The sequence below is a fragment of the Nyctereutes procyonoides genome, unplaced genomic scaffold (genome assembly GCF_905146905.1).
Source record: "Nyctereutes procyonoides isolate TBG_1078 unplaced genomic scaffold, NYPRO_anot_genome, whole genome shotgun sequence".
Lineage (NCBI taxonomy): Eukaryota > Metazoa > Chordata > Mammalia > Carnivora > Canidae > Nyctereutes > Nyctereutes procyonoides.
The window spans coordinates 55,270,760-55,291,521 of NW_026575126.1; the positions used below are offsets into that span (position 1 = coordinate 55,270,760).

General features: G+C 43.3%; 1 protein-coding gene across 1 annotated transcript in view; it reads right to left on the reverse strand.

Moving 5' to 3' along the window:
• Positions 1-401: 401 nt before the first annotated feature.
• Positions 402-20,762, reverse strand: part of USP31 (ubiquitin specific peptidase 31) — a 67,042-nt gene continuing 46,681 nt past the window's right edge. The window contains exons 12-16 of the mRNA XM_055340079.1: positions 17,331-17,450; positions 14,816-15,041; positions 9,439-9,597; positions 7,820-7,972; positions 402-5,727 (exon numbers count right to left, since the gene is read on the reverse strand). Coding sequence (XP_055196054.1) covers positions 4,157-5,727; positions 7,820-7,972; positions 9,439-9,597; positions 14,816-15,041; positions 17,331-17,450 — 2,229 coding nt within the window. The 3' untranslated portion in view covers positions 402-4,156. The remainder of the gene's footprint in view (positions 5,728-7,819; positions 7,973-9,438; positions 9,598-14,815; positions 15,042-17,330; positions 17,451-20,762) is intronic.

Genomic DNA, 20,762 nt, shown 5'->3' on the forward strand with positions numbered 1-20,762 from the left:
TGCAAAACAAACACTATGAAAGTTGATTAAAAGGCAGTGTGAAATACTGTTCATTTAAAGAAAGCATAGGATTTCCCTCCCAAAAATGTAGTGAAGTTTAACAATAATGTACCCTTTATGAAAGTAAAGATGACCAGCCTGCACAGTAACAGCTACTTTATGTTTATGATATAGGCACTGATTTGTCAGCAAATTTTGCTCTTCTTACTTCCAAATAATACAAGTTCAACACACCTCACAGAATATGTTTTATTGAAACTGTGCTTATGATTTCTGTAACTATCTCAAAAATCCAACCCAGAAACACTAATTATCTTGACATTCAATAATTCTGATAACCTATGTAGGAAACAACTTTAGCTGTTGGGTAATTTGTCAGAATGAAATGTAACATGTCAATCTATTTTTAAAAACACATTTATTTGAAATAAGTGAGCTCTGTTCACAGCTCTTCTCTGTTCCATTTTTCCTCAAGGCTGCCATTGTTGCTTCCTTTACATACTGTCCCTAGTTTTTTCCATGATAGTTTCTTTAGAGAGATGGCAATTTGTCCCCCACCCCCGCATCCCCATATCTGTTTCATACAAACATGGATGACCAAATTCTAATGGAAAGTGACTTTGTAATGGATTTTCAACCCCTAAGTAGCAGAGACAGCTCAGTCTGAAAAAAGTAGATGTAAGAGTAAAATGTCTCCAAAGATGAAGAAGGGCACTTTTGGTTTCCGGAACAGGAGAGACTTGCTCAAGAGGACCACAGGCCTTGGCCGGTTCACCAGAATCCACTTGCTCTCTTTGTTCGGGGGTCGGGGACCGTCACTCCATTTGGGGTATCACAGGCATCCCTTGGCTCATCAGCTGCGCTCCCAGGGCTCCTCGACTACAGCAAATTCCTGACACTTTCTGCTCGCCTTTACGAGCAAAGCAGGCCCTCAACGAACGTTTGCAGAATGAATGAATGAATGAATGAATGAATGAAGAATGATTACAAGGGTTGAGGGCAGCCTCATATCAAATTACAATATTTTACCAGACCACAAATATTCCCACGTCCGTTTCTATTGGTCCAGCAAGGTATTCATTTCAGTTAGGCTGCTTTTAGGATGGGAAACCCTAAGGGCTGGGAGGTGATCTTGAGATGAAGTGAGCTTAACGGTTTCTTTGTGCTTCCACATTATATAAGGGATTACAGAGGCAAGGTGCAGGGCTGTCTGAAGGAATGACATGGTCTCAGTGCACTGGATGTTCACAGGAAAAGAAATCAAAAATAAAAAGCTTTTTAAAAGCAAAAAAACATTACAGAACAACACTACTGTCAGGGATTATTCTGTGCCTACCAGGAAATGACTGCTCTACTCAGACCCACCTAGTTGTCAACCAGAAACCCAGGCCCACCATCCTCAGCAGATAATTTTTAACCTCAAAGCATAGATATGCTCAATGTGCCAAACATCACTGGGAAAATAAAAAACAAAGCAAACACCAAGTCCCTACCAAACAACTAACTTGCCTACCAAACAACTGAATTGAACCAAGTAATAATTTTCCAATAAGATCTTCCACACCTCAAAGAGCATCTCCAAACTTTTGGGCAAATATCCTTTTCTGTGGCTTAAAGGTTGTACCTGTAGCTAGGGATGTGATTTTCATTATTTACCAAGCCCAGAAATGAAACAGCTTAAAGATGCCTAGACAATGCCACACTTCCTGATTTTTTTTTATATCCAAAAAAGGGGACTAAACTCCATAGATATATAGTTTACAGATGCTTAAATTTTATTTCTAGATCCCATGGAAAATTAAAGACATTTGGAGAATTGTTTTTTGCTTAAAACACTAGATATAATGGAAAATCCATTCCTGGAGGACTCGAGAATAAAAATATTTGCCACTATGAAAATTAAACTACATTCTACTAATGCTTAACTGATAGTAGCCCTAGAGAAAGGTGTTATTAAAATCCTTTTTGTAGTCAAACTCAATTCCAAGGCTATTGCAGAGCTTCAGATAGATTTCACAGGATATTCACTTATTTCAAAGAAAGACAAGAAGCTCCAATCAGACATTCAATTCCTGGTACTGACGATCCCATACTTGGTGTATCCTTTCCAGGAAATAAATGTGACACTGAAAAACTAGCAGTGGCCAAACACTGATGGGGCTGTCAGTGTGCCCGCAGAGGCAGGAACAACACTGATGGCAACCGGTCTTACACAGTCACACTACAGCAGAGGAGAGGAATGCTGCTTTGGGAAACCAGACGCCTGTGCAGTGAAACAGGGACACCGAGTGAAGGGGTGAGTATAGGACCAAGTGCACAGGGCAACAGGCTCACGTTCAATGAACTTCATGGAGCACTATGGTAGCTTTCACAAAGCTGAGGAGCTAAGTCTTAAATATTGCAAGGGTCTAAAATTCTAGCTATCCTCAACATAAATGGCCTCCAGACTCGCAAGTTACCTGCTAATGCTCAAAATAGCAGCAAAATAAAGTTAGAAACCTATGGGAAATACTTCCCAAGAGGTACTGGGGGGGGGGGGGGGGAAGGCAGTGCAGAATTCATAACTATTCATATGCATGTGTTCTAACTACTTCACACAGAGCAATACTGAAAAGGAAGGTTATAAATGGATCTGTGCACCAAGAGTTCAGGAAGAATTGGAAGGCTTTAATTTTTTTTAAAAAGTTAATATTTAAAAGCATATAAACTTAGCATGCTATACTTCATGGCAAAGTGACAAATGCAATTCAAAGAGAATCAGGACCATGACTCTCGACATTTTAAAAAAATATAAAAATGGGGGAAAAAAGGCTATAAATAGCCAGGATACCTCCAGAAAGCTTGAAAAACTACATATCTTGCTTATCTGTGAGATTCTGTGAGGTTCCCTTGTTTTCTAAACATGAAATGTAATTTGCACTGACAATGCCAGATGGAACATGCCCCACTCCTACTTTTGAGTTCTGGTTAAGAGATGAAATCTTAAGCACAAAGAAAAAAATGACTTACTGAAAAGCAATCTACAACTTTGACAGGCAGGCAGGATCAGAAGTGCACACGTAATACTGTGTCACACATTGCTTCAACACGCCATCAACTAACTGACTTTTGGCATTAGGCAACTTCTTTCTTCTCCAAGTTACAAGAAACACAGGCATGTGCACGCAAGGCAGCATGGAGCTTTAGCTTCTAACACAGAAAAAGGCAACACCAGAGAAGGAAAATGGTACAGATTCATGCATCCAATTCAGAATCCATTTTTTTCCAGGAATCTTTCAAATGTGTTAACTGCTCTACTGCATTTCAAAGGCCTTAGCGTAGCAAATTTAGAAGAAAAACAAAATGAACTAGTGACTGGCTCTCTGGCTGTCCAAATGTACCACCTCTTAGGACATATCCTAAGAATCAAGACAGCTTATGATACATACATCTGTGCAGACATGAAGGTATGAAAGACTTCTTTCCTACCTCTAGAAATTTCTATCTGTGGCAGTCAGAGAAATGACAGTCACCCCACAGGCCACCTCCTTCATTAACCCTTTTACTGATGCGCATCCACTGTAGACTAGCTGAGTATATACCTGAGAAACATTAGTGTTAAAATATTGCCCTTTACAGAGACTGGTAGATGGGGCCAAAGTGCAGAAAGCAAAGTCTTCTCTCGGTTTGTTGGTTTCACTGTTAGTGTCACAGTTTTTAGAGCTCCTGGTGCCACACGACAATCAGCTGTGAGGACAAATCCTGCTCAGATGAAACCCAAGTCAAATAACCCAATCCTTCTACAGTACACACTAATGACAGCTTAACTGGTTCACAGATTTCCAAACCCTAGTGTCCAACAAAAGTCATTAGAGTTCTCTAGAAAGTATGTACAATTGCTAAAGGGACCGCCCAGGGTCTCATCTACATTATTCCAGTTAGCTTGTATCAATGCTTTGCCTATGGCTGTTATTTGGTTCAATGGCAGAATAAGGCGACGCTTTTAACAATCTGCAGTTGAATTCTACACACACATACACTCGCGCACGCGCACACACACACACCAGGCACGTGACCCAAAACATACAAAACAAAAGCATAGAGGGCTTTGGTGGGAGGGAAAGGGTTCTAAATAAATAAACATCTTTACAGATAAAACACTTGGATTGCAGAAACATCACTGAGGTTTTTGAGAAGGCCGTGCAGAGGTTTGCATGCTAGAAGATAACTTTTTTGAGGATTTCTCAGCAGACTGCCTGCCACCAGGAGACGAGGGCACTCCAGAATCTAGCTGGGAAGACTTGGATTTACGAGCAGACAGCAGGGAATGTTTAGCAGAAGCAGGGTCCTTAGAGACAAACTGCTCTTTTCCAACTGTACTTGCATTTGGCTGCTGGGCACCTGGAGACTGGTAGCCTTTCTCTGCCTTGTCGTCCATGCCACTCTTACCAGCCAGCTTGACAGAGCTCCCAGCAACCTTCTTGGAGAGCAAGGTTGTTTTGCCAAGGTCAGTTGACCGCCGGGTTTCCTTCTGTCTCAAGGCTGACTTGAAGAAAGACAGCCCCTTGTCCTCCGACTTGCTGTCCCTCTTGAGACCAGCCTTCATGCTCGTGCTGGGGGAACGCAGGCTGGCCATGGAGGAGCTCCTGACATGCTTTCCATCCCCGCGGCCCTCCCCTGCCCTGGCCTGGCTCACCCGGGGGGAGTTGGGTTTAGAGCTGGAGGTAACGCTGGCTCTATCCGAAGCAAGGCTTTGCCTGGAGCCCTCTCTACTCAAGCTCCGGTCTGAAGTCCTGCTCTTCCCAGGAGGGAAGGGGCCCCTTGCAGCAGGGCCCGAAGCTTTTTTGGCAGATGTAGAGGAAGCGGTGTAGGTGAGGGAGGAAGAGGACTTTTGCCGTTGGGGCGAAGGAGATGACACGGAGTCCTGGGGTTTGGGGGAGGACTCCTTTCTGGACTGGCCAGGGGCAGGGGAGGAATGCCGTCCACTGGCCCTGGAAGAAGAATCTGCTTTGCTTCGGGAGCGGGAGGGCTTTACAGAAACTTTTACAGGAACAGGAGAAGAAGGGGATGTACTTGAAAGAGATGATTCCTGGCTTGCCAAGACTGGTCTCCCCTTCCGCAAGCTTCTATCTGGTTCAGAAGCGCCTTTGGAACTGGGGGATCTCTTGGCTGTGCTGTCTGGTTTCTTTGTGAGGGAGCCCGGGTGGTTTGTGGGTTTCACCTCTTTGACTGGAGAGCTGTCTACAGAATCGCTCTGATCCACATAAGCAATCTGGTTATTGTTATCAAATGGATCGGAGATGGGGGGCACACGATCCCCTTGTGCTGAGTTTTTGCTCTGTGTGTCTACAACACTGGAGTTCAATTTGCGGGTGTCTGATTCATCTCTGAACACACCTTCCATGACAGCCAGAGGGGCCCGACCCACAGCCTTGTGCTCACGTCGGCTGTGACTATCACTTGGTTCCTGGTAACTGCTGGAAAGGTTCCGCAAGCTGCCAAAGCAGGAGATGGAGACTTTGTCATCCACTGCCTCCCCAATCTTCTCCAAGGTGGAGGCAGAGGTGTGGATCGGAGAGTCCCCTGAGAACCGGGAGGGAGAATTGGAGCGCATCTGCAGCTTAGCGGACAGGGACCAAGAAGGTCTAATGCAATTGTCATTAACGGCCAAAGGGCTGGTGACAGAAGATCTGGATGACAAGCTCTGACGCTGGACACTTCTCACGAATGGCCGAGTGGAGAAACCTCCTGAATGTAGCAGAGAAAATAGCATTAAGTTAAACTGAAAACATGTCCCAGCAACACCTTAAGATAACTGAAGAAGGGAGGAAGGCAAGCCTGGAATGACAGGAGCGTGATCTTCAGAGCCAGCACATCTGGAGTCAAGGAGCAGCCACATGACTTCAACTTTTCTGAACCCAGTTCCCCTATCTATAAAATAGGGACATTCTAACTCAGGGATTGGCAAACGGTCCCTTTACCTTCTTGCTGTACATCAGGGATCGAGAGACTTAAGGGCCCAGACAGTTAATACTCTAGGCTTCGTGGACCAACCACTCAACTCTGTCACTGCAGCATGAAATGGCACCACAGAAGACACATACACAAATGGGTGTATGTGGTTGTGTTCTAATAAAACCTTATTTACAAATAAAGGTGGGGGCCAAATTTGGCCCATAGGCTGTCATTTGCTGACCCTTGCTCTAATTTACAGGGCTGCTCTAAGAACTAAATAAAGTCCTAAAAGTCCTGTGCCCACCTGGCACTTCACAGACGCTCAGTAAATGTGAGCTACTGATCTGGCTTCTTCAACTAAGAACCAGCAGGGCCCACGGAAGTCAAGTTGTGGGCTCGAGATTACACAAAATCAGAGGCAGAGTTAATACCAGAACCACAAACTCTTGTCCTTGACTCAATGCCACATGCAGGTTGGCCTGTAATTACTGACTATAACAGCAGACTGGTGGAAAGAACCAGAGATGATACACTCTTATCCTGAGTGATTTCAAACTTCTGAAGAAAAAGTTCATAATTAGAACTACATACTTCTATTTTGAGTAGCTTAAAACTTCCTTCCAAAGAAAATATTCTAAATTCAATTCCATACGTACTTGGCCCTGTAGCTGTGGTATTTATAAAACTGTCCAGATAAGATCCTCAGAGACAGACTCTATTCTGTGGGCATCACCCAGTACCACTGTGATGATGATGCTTAAGAGGATCCTGATTTCACCAACTACTCTGTCTAAAAACAGACCGAGGGCAAACCAGCTTACTGTTAACACAACAGTGAATTCTAAATTTAAAGGCTGCATTGAGAAAAACCTCTACTTAAACAAGCAAAGATTCACTGGCCAGTTTTCCATAAAATGCCAGGAACTTAGCAATTCCAGCTAAATACTCTTGTTAACTTACAAATGCAGAGGCAACAAGCCAGAAGCGAGAGCAGGCGTGGAGCTGCAAGGACACAGACCTCCAGGGCCAGGCGGCCCCTTCCAGGCTCCTGCTGTTTCCCTCCACTTCGAGTTCTTACAATCAACGGTCACCAGACGCAGATTACAGCAACTGACATGTTAGCTGCAGAAGGAGACTTGTTGGGAGATGAGTCACCGTCCTCGTTAGAGAAGCTGAGCTCACTCTCACCTACTCCCTGCCTCACTGCCTGGACTGCCTGATCCTTCCAGCACCACCTGGGGTTCCTGTCAGAACCGTGGGTTCTGCTGCTATTACTCATGTGGTAAGGAAAGGTAAAAAACACAATAAAAACACAGTTCTATTTGTACCATATTTCCCAAGTTTTGCCACGTGACAATCTTCAGATTTCTTAAAAACTATCTTTATGCAGAGGCAAGAGTTTTTGTTCTAGGTGCTTCTGTACTCAAAAGAACACGATACAAATTCCTCTAAAGGAAACCACGGTGGAAAGGGGAGATGAGTCAGGAAGCCCCAAAGCAGAGTGGAGCCAACACAGTGACTCCTCCTTGCCAGGTGGCCCTGAGCAAATCACCACCTTGCAGAGTCCCCTTACAGATTTTAGTGACTCTGAAAAGCACTTTCAAAGAAACGTATACACATTTTTGCACAGAGTTAAAGCCCCAGCTTCCAAACTAGACCTTAGAAATGGAAAATAATGAAGTAGGAGAAAGTCTTCCTAGAGGTCACAGAGGAAAAGCGAATAACCCCGTTTATAGAAAATGGCACTTATGATTGTAATGCACAGCTACGCAGCTCTTTTACCTTCTCCCGCAGTCTTCTTGGGGCTTAGTTTCTAAGTACGAGGGACCCTGTGCCATGTCTGTGAGACACCATTTTGGAAATGCGTTACAAAACCCATACCCACCATCATCTTCACTCCTCTCCCCGGCCATCTCCACCGACTCAGACAATGAGGCCAAGGAGGTGCGTCTGGAGGAAGCTGCGGAGGTCACACTGGCTTGCTTGCTCCCCGGGAGCCGGCTCACCCAATGTTCACACAAGGAGGAACTCGTGGAGCCTGTAGGAAAAGGAAGCGGGCACTGAGGTCAGGCCAGAATCCTGGGCCAGCTGCTTGGCACACATCCTCAGGAAAGTGCTGCTACCAAGCTGGGAGGTGGCCAATGTCAGTATAACTCCTAGACCCCACACTGTGCCTGCTTGAATATCCCATTCAGATGAGGAGGGCAGACTCTCACACATGTTTATAGTAACAAAATCCAAGTATAGGCATGGACACTTCATAATGCAAAGTGCAAGTCTTAAAGTGATGACAACAGAATCATTCATACTAGTTGTACAAATATTTATTAAGCACCTACTGCCGGGCACTGCTCTAAGCACACAGAGGAAAAATTCTGACACAGAGCAAACAAAAGCAGCAGTGCTCCGTTATCTTCTTAGTCTCACTGCTTTGTGGAATCATTAAGTCATTTTCACAATATTAATATACAAAATACATGCACACACCCAGGCTATCTGCCAACCTGTAAGTCCATTCCAGGGATGCCCTGAAATATATTCTGGAGCAACAGAAAATGCTCTTGAAATGGAGAACACGACTCAAGTAGACCTCAAGAGGGTGTAGTTTCCAAGCTATCTCAGGCTCTGGAAAGCACTGGGGGAAAGCACAGAGCACTGGAGTGCTTCGCTCTCTTAACGGAGTGAGTGGCTATAGAAAGGCAGGTATACTGAGTGGGGCTTGACTCCAGCAGGGGGTCACTCTGCTTCAGCAGTGCTTCCTTTTCAGTAGCTTCAAACCCACTCCTCGCAAGCTTCTAGGGGATCCAGGGTAAATACTCTCTAATGTGATCCCACATTACCATATCCCTGTCCTCAGCCACAGTCTCTTAAATTCTGCATTAAGAAGCATGCATCGCCTTGTCTGGACTGTCTGTGGCTACATCAAGACTAGACCCCATCCAGCTACCCAGCCCATCTAATAGGACTATAGCCTTCAACCCTTGTAACAAAACAGTCCGACTTCACAGGGGGAAAAAAAAACATTTCTAATGGTGCCATACCTTTTCTAAAAGGCTCTAACATACACTGACCTAATCTGATGCACAGAATGACCCCATAAGGCAGGTATTATTAGTACTCCAACATTACAGATGATTAAATATGTGGCTTGGATGGGCTGTGCTCCCAGATGATCCAACCAAAACATGGCAAAGCCAAGTTTCATTGCTTCTTGCTTTTAGAATAGCATGCTATACTGCTTTTTTTCATTCACTCATTCCACAAGCAAACATGGCAACCTCATTTTGAGACAGGCTCTACCAGCTTCCATGGGAACTCTGCTGGTTTGTGGATTCCACTCCTATTTCCTTGACTGCAATCACTTTGGTTTCTAGATTAAATGCAAATATGAGAATTTATCTGATCAACCCAAAAGAGTAATGAGACCTTGTGGAGAATTTCTCTGGACCATTAATTATAATCTTCTGTTCTAGAAAAAACTGCCAAAGAAGAAGTTGGCCTTACCTGCCACTGAGCTATTGGCTGACCATGATGGAATAGCTGTCCGCCTCTGGTAGAAAAGGATGTATGCTGTCTGTGTGCAAACTTCATCTTCTGATAGCTGTTGCACATCACTGTCATCAAAGCAGTACCAGAGGCCATCCACAGAGTTCTTACAGTACGCTGCCAAAAAAGAGTCTGTCATGAGGACCAGGGACGGTGGGCACCAGGGCACCAGCCACTCCACTCTGTCCAAACCAGTGCTTTGGCTTATATAATTAATTCAAGAGCTTTTTAAGGTTGTACATAATAATGCACAAAGTGGTAAAAAAAAAAAATACAAATGGCCTATCATGCTCAGGCAAAATTTTTTGAGAAATTCTAAACTATTCCAAATGGACAAAATTCTATTTAATCTTAGAAAACACAATATACTCATTTATTTAAACCAGTGGGTCTCAACCTGGGACAATTTTGCCCCTCTAGGGACATCTAGCAATGAATGGAGACATCTTTGACTGTCACACTAGAGGGTAAGGTGCTACTGGCATTGAGTGGGTAATCAAGGATGCTGCTAAACATTCTACAATGTGCAGGACAGTCCCCATGGCAAGAATTATCCAGCCAAGCTGTCAAGAGTGCTGAGGCTGGGAAACCCTGATTTAAGTATGTTGTCACATTTTAGCATTTATTAGAGATAGAAAACAGAACTAGAAATGATGATACTAATACTAAAAGCAGTTACTATTTGTTTAGCATATATTATGTGCCAAACCTCTCAGTTAATCCTATGAGATTTGCTCTACTATTATTCCCATTTTACAGAGGCTCAAAAAGATTAACCAGTTTCCCCAAAGTCAAGCAGCTGGTGAAGGGCAGGGCCCAGATCAATTCAGGTGTATCTGGTCTCTGAGCTAACACTTCAACTACCCCACCCTGCTTCCCTGAAGGGTAGCACAAAAAATGCATCCATGGAAGTTCCCTGGCAAACTAACATTTGAGCTCATAAATGCATGCATGTTTCTCTTCAGTTCAAATTCTAAGCCCTGAGAAAGAAAGACCACTCAAGTACCAGCAAAAGCAGACAAGAACTCAGTGTTCCTGGAAACCACATGATCTTGTAAGGATATTTCAAAGGGTGTGATAAGCTTGATCCAGAGGGATACAATTCTTATCACACTTTCTAAAAATACCCATTTATTGGAGTAAGAATAAATGAGTGCTAGAATATTTAGCTGAACATCCCAGGGACAGGGCATATAGGGTTCTGAGAGGCACCCAGGCAAGGAGGGCTACACCAGATAGGTCCCCAAAAAGAACAGAATAAGAATCTTTTGATAATGGGGAGGGAAATCACGTACAGCTATGGACCCCTAAGACCAGAAGGGGAGAGAAGCAGCAATAGAGGCAGCTGATTAAACAGCAACTTGTCATTGGTGTCAGGCCAGGTGTGAAACATAAATGACCCGGCTGGTGAGGTGGCTGCTATTCTGGAGTGGGACATGCCTAAAAGAAGGAGACAGAGCAGCCCAGCACTAGCATCAATCTATTCCTCTTCAGGGTGGTCTATTCTCAGTCACATCATGGCAACTAAGGCAGCACAGTAAATCATTAATGGTTTAACAGTGCTTTTACAAAATAATTCTACTTGCTTTTCTTCCTGGCACTAGCTTCTCAAATGTTTTCTAGACAAGTGTTATTTAAATGGTGGTTCGCAGACTTGTCCTCGTCCACAGCAAGATAAGCACCCAAACTAAGATAAGCATTTAAAAACTTTTATAGCAATCTGACACTGTTATGATATTTTTACAAAGGTACTGATTCATTAAAAATTGGAAATTAAAAAAAAAAAAAAAAGGCAGGCTCTTCATCATAGAAGTTTGAACTAGAATCCGTACACAAGTTAGCCATACGGCAGCCCAGGTGGCACAGCGGTTTAGCACTGCCTTAGGCCCAGGGTGTGATCCTGGAGACCTGGGATCGAGTCCCACGTCAGGTTCCCAGCACGGAGCCTGCTTCTCCCTCTGCCTGTGTCTCTGCCTCTCTCTCTCTCTCTCTGTGCCTCTCGTGAGTAAATAAATAAAATCCTAAAAAAGATTAAAAAAAAAAACCCAAGTTAGACGTACACGTAACCATGTGATTAACAGCCCGAGCTAGTGCAAAATAAAATTCCAAATGAAAACTTAAAAACTCATCTTTAATTCAACAAGTGAAGGCATTTAAAATGTTGTCTAAACTAAAACCCTACACTTTTATATATCAGAAAAGCAGTGGTATGGCGTAGGCATCGAAAAGGGGAAATAATGCAGACAGTGCCTTAGCTCTTCCTAGGGAATAACAGGTCCTGAATGGCAGGCCCAAGCACTTCTAGATCACCGGTGTAGTCACCAAGTTCATATAAGGTCACCTGCTGTAGGTCACAGAGCATGGATGAGGTGTCTAGCTTCTAGCCCTTGCTCCTATCTCCAAACTGTGCTATCTCCAAAGTACCTGTAGGTTTTCTGGCATTTTCCCAAGTCCATGCTATACAAAGAGTAACATGACAGGTTAGAATTCAGTACTGTCCTATTTTTCTCAATACTATCTTGCTAGAAAGTGCATTATTTTCCCAAGAAACAATATCAAAGGAAGACACATTCTTTACCAAAGCTGAAGCTAGGTGAACACTACCCAGGCAAAGGTGCTACTATACCTGCTACCCAGTGAAATTAAATAATCTCTAAATCCTTTCCATCTGAAGAGTCTAAGAGTATATAATTCTATGACTCAGTATCCAAGAAAAGACATGACTGGTAATGCCACAAAGGCAAATATCCAATCAGATACATGACATTTATTATACAAGTGGGCCCCATAAAATATAAACACAAAATCTACAAGACATAAAGTCTTATCAGATTTTAAATTTAATTTAAACCAAAATACAAAGTAAACTGTATCTAAAAGTTTAATTAACATTTAACTTTGTCTTCTATGGACTTCAACTTCTCTCATTTTTCTCCCTGAGTGTGCTTCCAGGGCAGGCAGAGGCAAAACAAACCATTCCACTATGAGATAATACTTGGAATTGGTATAATTCCTCTCACAAATAACTGTTGCCTACAGCATCTAAGTACTGCAAGAACTAAAAGGGTTTCAAGAATTAAAGATTACTGTATGCAGTCACTGGTGGAGGGGTTCAGGAGCCCAAGAGGCTTCTTCAGCCTGCTGAGCGGGGGTTTTTGGAGCTAGCTGCTAATAGAAGTGTCTCACAGAATTTGAAATACTAACTGGTGAAGCCCAACCTCCTCCACCTCCCCTGACCTTTATGAGTCAATGGCACCCTGAACCTTGTTGTGTGAAGCACTGAGTTCAGGAAGAAAGGAAGTCCCTGGAAGTACCTATGTGAAATGCGCTGAGTCTGAAGGAAGCAAAAATCCAAGTCCTGGCCACTCACCCATATAGATTGCCAAATTAACAGCAGTGCTCTGTGGACTCCCCCACACACATAAATGTCCAAGAAAGAGTCCCCACACCTGCCTGCTCCCCTGAGGTTCACACATGTCCTTAAGCCAGTAATTCCAGCTCTGAGACTCAGTCTCAAGGAAATACAAAACTGGAATATAAACTAAAAGATATGCATCAGTGTTACAGTTGAAGTTAAACACCAGGGTAGCCCACGTGGCTCAGTGGTTTAGCGCCGCCTTCAGCCCAGGGCATGATCCCGGAGACCCGGGATCGAGTCCCACATCAAGTTCCCTGCATGAAGCCTGCTTCTCCCTCTACCTGTGTTCTCTGCCTCTCTCTCTCTCTCTCTCTCTCTCTCTCTCTCTCTCTCTCTCCCCCTCTCTCTCTTTCTGTCTCTCATGAATGAATAAATAAAATCTTTAAAAAAAAAAAGTTAAACACCAGAGACAATAGACATGTTCAACAATGGGGAACACCTATATAAAACTAGAGTTCCACCAACAGAATGTTCTGTGGTCATGAAAAACAGTGTTTATAAAAATTAAGCACCAACATCCAAATACTTCTGTTAAATGGTAAGCATGAAGACTGGGATACAGGGAATGCATGGAGGACTTGCACTTCATTGCGCTTCTGATTCTGATACTTTTACTGTCTATCTCCCTGTCAGCCCATACAGTCCTAAAGTGCAAACAGCAGGTTACCATCCCCATGGCTTCTCCTGTGCCTCCGATACACTCTGATCATGCTCCCACAGGCCCTTGCTCTACTGCCCAAGCACATTTCCACCACAGAATGTATTACACGTTACTGATCTTACATATTATCTGGTCCCCTACTTTAGTACACTCCTGGAAGACAGAGGTTGAGGCCTATTTGTTTCTGATGTGCCTCTGACAGCCCAGGGCAAGCTAAGTAGGACATGTTCCATGAATGTTCACCTAAATAGAACCTACCAGGACAATCATGACTGTGTAAATTAATGGCCAAAACTTCTAAAAAAACACCAGAAGAAATGTTACCTACATACATTACCTACATACAATGGTATATTATTCAGCCTTAAAAAAAAAAAAAAAAAAAAAGGAATTCTGACACATGCTAGAACATGGGTGAATCTTACAGACATGTTATGTGAACTAAGCCAGACACAAAAGGACAGATACTATATGGTTCCACTTATAGAAGATTCCAGGTGTAATCAGATTCGTAGAGACAGAAAGACTAGTGGTGACCAGGAGATTGGGGAGAAGAGGAGAAAAGGAAGTTGCTGTTTAATGTTTCAGTTTGGGAAGAAGAAAAACGTTCTGGAGAAGGATGGTGGTGAGGGCCTCAGAACAACATGAACGTACTTAATGCCACTGAACTGCACACTTCAAAGCTGGTTCAAATGGTAAATTTTGGTATGTTTGTTAATCACAATTTTTTTTAAAAAGTTATCAATCATTTTTGAGTGATGAGCCTAAGGATGATGGTACTGTTCTCTCTTGTCTACAAATTTTAGATAATGAATATAATAACTTTTAAAAATGAAAAATAAATTTAGCCCTAAAACAAAGAGAAAACTCTTTGAAGTCACTTTAAAGACAGTATAAAACTGGTTCATATAATCACTCAAGGGAGAAGCTGGAATTTCAAGGAGGTAGAGTGAAACCTCAAGAGTGGAGTGCAGGGGAGGTAACCAAAGTGAGCCCTCAATGGCCCAGACAGTGCTGTCTGCATGCACCCCTCCTCAGTCAGTTCAGACAGCTACTGGATGATCCAACTCCAGAAAAGGAAGAATTTTCATTTTTTGTTCGTGGACAGAGATCCTGAGGATGAGAACTGCTCTCAAAGTTGGCACAGTGCCTACTAGAAGAGAAAGGGAGATTCTAAAGCAAAAGTAACCCTGTCACAAGCAAAACATGTGTGAAGGAAGGGTCAGCATAGACACCCGGCCCCTCGCACTGCAGACCTGTGTAGTGCCCCCCTTGCATGGTGCCATGATGATTGCACACAGCATACAGGTCATAGACGTAGTCCTCAGGGTCCCTCCCGAGTCCATAGGGCCGTCTCCACGGAGACCAATGGGATGGCAAGCTCCAGCTGCTCTGACTTCTCTTAACCACATGAGGTGTCATGTCCAGGCCAGTCAAGGGGAACTTGACCATGTTCTGAAGTTTCATACGCCTGTCTCCTTCCTGTTGCAAGAAGAAAAACAAGTTCTGATGATATTTTCATGCAAGTGGATGGCAGATCAGTTGTGTGTGGAATGTGGACCCTATCAGCAAGAGTGGTTTTAGTTACCGATCTGAGGTTTCCCAAGATACATACAAAATAGGGAAACACATTAAAAGCTTTAACTATCTGGAGGAACAGGTTGTAAGAGCACTAAAAATAGAATAAGCAATGACCTACATGTAAGGGGTGATGAACTTCTTTGAGTCTCCTTATCTGATAGAGGAGTTTTAGGTTTTTGACATACAAAATCGTCAGTATCAGGCAGTTCATCCTAATACCTCTGTCACAGAGGCATAAAAAGTAATGGAGTAATAGTGTATGTGAGAGATGAAGCACACTGCTGGCAGAGTAGCCACTGGATAAGCACTGCACTCCTTTCCTCTCCATCTCTTCCAACAAGCATGTTAATGCTTAAACTGACTTAATATATTTATTTAGCTGATAATCTTGGGTAATCTGTATTTTCCATTAAGGCCACCGGGAAATCCTCTGAAATCCGTCAGCTCAATACTGTCTTCTGAATGCTTCCTGTGTGTGCGGAAGCTTTAAGAAATTAACCAGGCATGGATAAACACCCACCTCAAGAGCTGTGAATCTATTAAAAGAAGGAAAATGTTTATAAAAGAAAGGCAGGATGAGCCCTGGACTGTCATGAAGGTCAGACTAAAGAATCTGGACCTTACTTTGCAGTCCAGCGCTGAGGCTTGAGAGAGGGGATGTCATTAGGGCTGTGTAAGCAGTGTGCAGGGCATGACACTAAGGGAGGAGCAGCTTAGGTTAAGAAATCAAGTAGAAGACAATGCAACTGCAACCAGCTGGAAAGTATCACAAATCTGAAGTGGCAGACTGGCAGCAAGAATGGGGAGAAGGGGGCACACTCAGGAAGCACTGCAGAGGCACAACTGAACTGAAGAGGTAATTGGCTATAGGGGAGGGACAAGAGAGAAGTCAAAAGTGATGCTGCCTTCGAAAAAAACAGAAAGCAAAGGAAGTTAGTGTGCGTGTGTCGAAGGGGCCAGAGAAGGCTGAAAGCAGGGCTCTGAACCTCACCAGCTCTCTACCTGCAGATCCCAAAGGATGCATGCAGTTGGGATACTCTACCATTATAGGAGCCAGACCCCCAAACCTTTGAGTGAAAGCCCAGCCTTAGGGATCCTGGGCGTGTCATCCCAGATACCTCCACTTCATCAGCAAGTCCTAAACATCTGCTCAATCTATTCGGGTCTTATCTACTGCCACAGCTTCATACAAGCCATCAGCATCCTCCCATGGATGGTTGCCATGGCTCCCTTCAGATCTCCCTAGCTTCATTTGTGCAGCCTCACATTTTCCATACAGCAACCAGAATGGTATCTTCAAATAAAAAATTTGGTCATGTTGCTTCTCTGCTTGTAATCCTTTACCAGAATCCCACTCTGCCCAAAAGATTCTGCTTGGACAGCCAGTCCCTAAGCAGCCCTTCTACCTTAACTCACACCTTCCCCACCCTCCAGAAGTCTAGCCAAACTGGCCTGCTCAGTCTTTGGCACATGCTATCTCCTTGCACACATCGCTCCCTCTGCCACTGTGTACATGGCCCTGCGTCCAACTCACCTGGGAGATGCCCAATCCTAATCTTTCAGATACAAACCTAAAAGCCAGGCCTCAGACTTCTTAAACATTTACCTCCTATTTACCTCTCTTACAATGGGGCCTGCCCAGGACAATCCTAACTTTAGGGAATAGACAGCCTTCTTGGGAAAAACTGACTCAAGAGTAATACAACTCAAAGCAGATTTTCTTTGTATACATTTATGACTCATCTTCCCAACTACATGACAGCTCCTGGGGAGCAGGATGACACCCATTATTACTTTAGGTACAAAGAGAATTCTACCCACCCCCAGAAAGGAGCTCTACATTTGTATGTTTGTTTTTTTAAATCCCAAAGTACTCTTAGCAAAATTTAAAGCATAACATTTGTAAATCTAAAACACATTTATAAATCTAAAGCAAGTCCTCAAGAATACAGTAAAATATCTGCAGGATGAACTAAAATATTTAGAATTTAAAGGGTCACAGAATGTTCACATTTTGCTCTAGGTAAGAACAAAACATGTCCCAAAACACTGAGACAGATGTGTCTGTAACAACATGAACAGGACCACCAGACCAAAGAGGGACAGCCAAAGAATCCCTATGCAGTCCACTGGTAGGGGCGTAAGAAACTTGGTCACAGCTTTTCTCGCCATGACAGAGGGTTTACCTACCTGTCGAAATCTCTTTAGATGTATAATAAGCACATCAGGCAGAGTCCAGAGGCTTAACGTAATGCTCCCCTGCTGCAGCTGCTTACAGTGTGGGCAACGCCAGGCATCATCTGGGGCAAGCTGAAAACAAGGAGCATGAAATGACTTCCGTTAAGCTCCACTTAAGGCAAGACTTTTTATAGGAGACCGCGGCACTCATTTCTTGCTCAGGGCATGGTACAACTCAGAATCTCTCTGGAAACCACATTTGATGGGGGAGTCAATGGAAAAACACAATCACAAGAGGCACTTGGCCAGAGCTGAATATATTCTCCCTCAAAAAGGGATGACTAACAGGCCAATATTATACAGAGGATGTTCAATGTTACAGAAGAACCTCAAATTCCACAAACTCCTGAACTGAACCTGTTGCCTTTCCATCAATATACTTCCTCTTTCTCTTCTTCTATGTCCTACAATTGCAACCACCTCTGCCACCCACTAAAAGCAGCACCAGCGGCAGGGGCAGAGGGCAGGTATTGCAAACCCTCAAACCCTTCCCTCTTCCCCCTGCCCCACATCTACCCAAAGTAATTGTCTCTGCCATGTCTCACACCTGTCTCCTCTACTCCATTCCCACTAACATGGCCTTCACTCAAAGTCCTCACCCAGGCTCTTACCTGGACTTCTGCGAGTCTCCTAACTGATCTCTCTCTCCCAAGCACTGAACGACTCCAATCAATCCTCCCTACTCCTGCTATCAATAAGGTCTTTCTGAACATTAATCTGAGGCTTCAGGTCCACATGTCATCTCTTCAGGATGGGGAAATATTCAGTTAGAGGTGCCCATGAGGCATGTCTGGTGAGAGATTTAAATCTCCTCTGGAGTTTAGAAGAGGTATCAGATCTGGGACCATGAACATGATGAAGTAAGGAAACCATGGGATGGATGACAATCAATGCCCACTGAGATGGAACAGACAGAAGTCAAGAACAGAATCTTGAGGAATGCCTTTTTCTAAAAGAAATACTAAAGCTGAGAAACCACCAGAGTCTGAGGATGCATAGTCAGAAAAACAGGCAAGCCAGAAGCATTCCCTTTTATGCACACCAAGGAGAGATAATGGCAAGATCCTAGAGAGGTCAAATGGAGACGGAGCAAATGCCACAGAAGCGAGCAAACCAGGGGCCATCGAGAATTTCAGAGAGCAGAGTCAGAAGTGCAAGTGAGATGGTGGGAAGGAAGGAGCTGAAACCACTAAAGGAGAATGAGGCAGAAAGGAGGAGGAGAAAGGCAGGCATGGCTCACTGGAAAGGGAAGCAGAACTGAGGGGATTTTTTTTTCATACAGGGAGATCCAATCATGTTTGTAAGAAATATGGGGAGAAAAACAAGTTTGGGTGGGTGGAAATGACTCAGACACTTAGACTGGCAGGGACCTACACTGTTACCCTACACTGTTACGCTGCACCTCTGAGTGACATATTTATAGTCTCCATATGTGGCCATGCAGCCCAGGGCTTGTGGTAAAGGGCCAGGTTGTTATTTGTTTTAATTTCTAATACAGATACTTTTATAAGATACAATGAGAATGTCCTGACAATGTATAACAGCTATAGCAGTTTTTAAAATATCTCTCATTTCTGTATTATCACACTGTAAGGTGCTACAAAGAGCTCCTAGACCTGCAGACCATACTCGGAGCATCACTGGTCTAGCTAACTGCCTAGCAAACGAGAGGCGGCTGTCTCAGTAGGCAGCTTTTTCGTTTTCAGAAGGTCTGTCAGAGTTCTTCCTCATATTAAGACAAATTCATTCTCCCTGTAATTTTCAATCCTTAAGTTCTGCTTTTTAGATAGAATTAAGTCCAATCCCTCATCCATAGACAGTCCTTAAAGTGCCTAAAAATAACTATCAGATCTCCACTTAAGGCCTCCTCTGTCAATTCAGCATGTTATGGTTTCCAGATGCACCATCCCCTAGCCACTGTCTCATGCCCCGGTTTGTCAGTCTCTTAACCATGAACACTTAGGTAATGAAAAAAGCAGTGCTATCACCATCTGAATTCTGGAACCTGTTTTAAAGCATCCTTAAGGCAGCAGCTGATAGTGGCTGACACATGACACTGCAGATCAATACTGAGCTTGCAGATACCTAAACTCAAAGTTAACCATCTTACGGTCTGCGGCTAAATCCCTAACTCCCTAAATCCCTCCTCCATACCTCTACTACCCAAGTAATACTCATTAATTCATTCATTCTAATATGTATTTACTGAATGCTTTCTCTGTGCCAGGCACTGCTTATAGATGCTAGGGTTATTTTATGACCAGGACAGACTGTCACAACTCTCTCCCTTATCCCTGTGTTCCAGCCACATTGGCCTCACTCCTGTTTCTCAACCACAGTAGGTTCCTTCTTTGATTTACTTATTTATCCCCACTAGACTATAATTAGCCCAAAGGCAGAAACACTGCCTGGCTTGGTCCCTGTTATATCTGCAGTACCATGGGTAGTACCTAGCGCATAGTATATACTCAATGAACATTTACTGAATGAATGAATCCCTACTAAAATATATCTTGCCAGCTTGAACTCCTCCTTCTAAATCAGTGAGATGTTTTGTGGAATACAAATATTGTCATCTAGTAGATCTGCTCAGTTTTAAGCTTTGTAACATTCTCAAACATCCCCTCCTCAACCAAAAAAAAAGCCCAAAATAGGACAAGGTACCACACAGTCTGCCATCAACCTGTTTTAAAGTCAACTATTTTATAATTAGGCCCCAAACTGGGGGAAAAAAAAAAAAAGATCTTATGAAAAACTATTATTAAAGGAACTAGCTATGAACAGCTTGGGGGAAAAGGACTCTATTAAAATATTAAAAGTATTTTCAAATAATTAAAGGGTAGACAAGTGGAAGACAATTAAGACTTGTCCTCAAAAAAAAAAAAAAAAAAAAAAAAAAAAGACTAGTCCTCAAGAATCCTTAACGAACTCAGGAGAGAGAACACCTGTTGGTTGTAGTAGCCTCGGGCATATTTCACGAAGGGCAGCCTCAGTGACCATTAGAGATATCCAGAGATGAAATGGTGTGCCTCGAATAGAGACTAATGCCTCATAACTAAGGTATTCAAACAGTGGCTGGACAATCACCTATTTGGAATCTGATAGAAGAACTCAACCATTAGAAAAAAGGAGTTTTAAAGTCCCCTCCAACCATGAAATTGCAGGGTTCACTACATATAAATGTGCGCAGTAACAATTAGTGGTCAAAATTATGATCCTAAACATCAACTCAAGATTAGCTGAACACTCAAGTGCTCTAGTCAAGGCTGCTCAAGGTGTATAAACTTGGAAAGTTTTAAAAACTACACAGGCCTTGATCCCATCCACAAAGACTTATTCATCCATGTATCTGTCTATTCTTCCATTCAAATACTTACGGAGTCC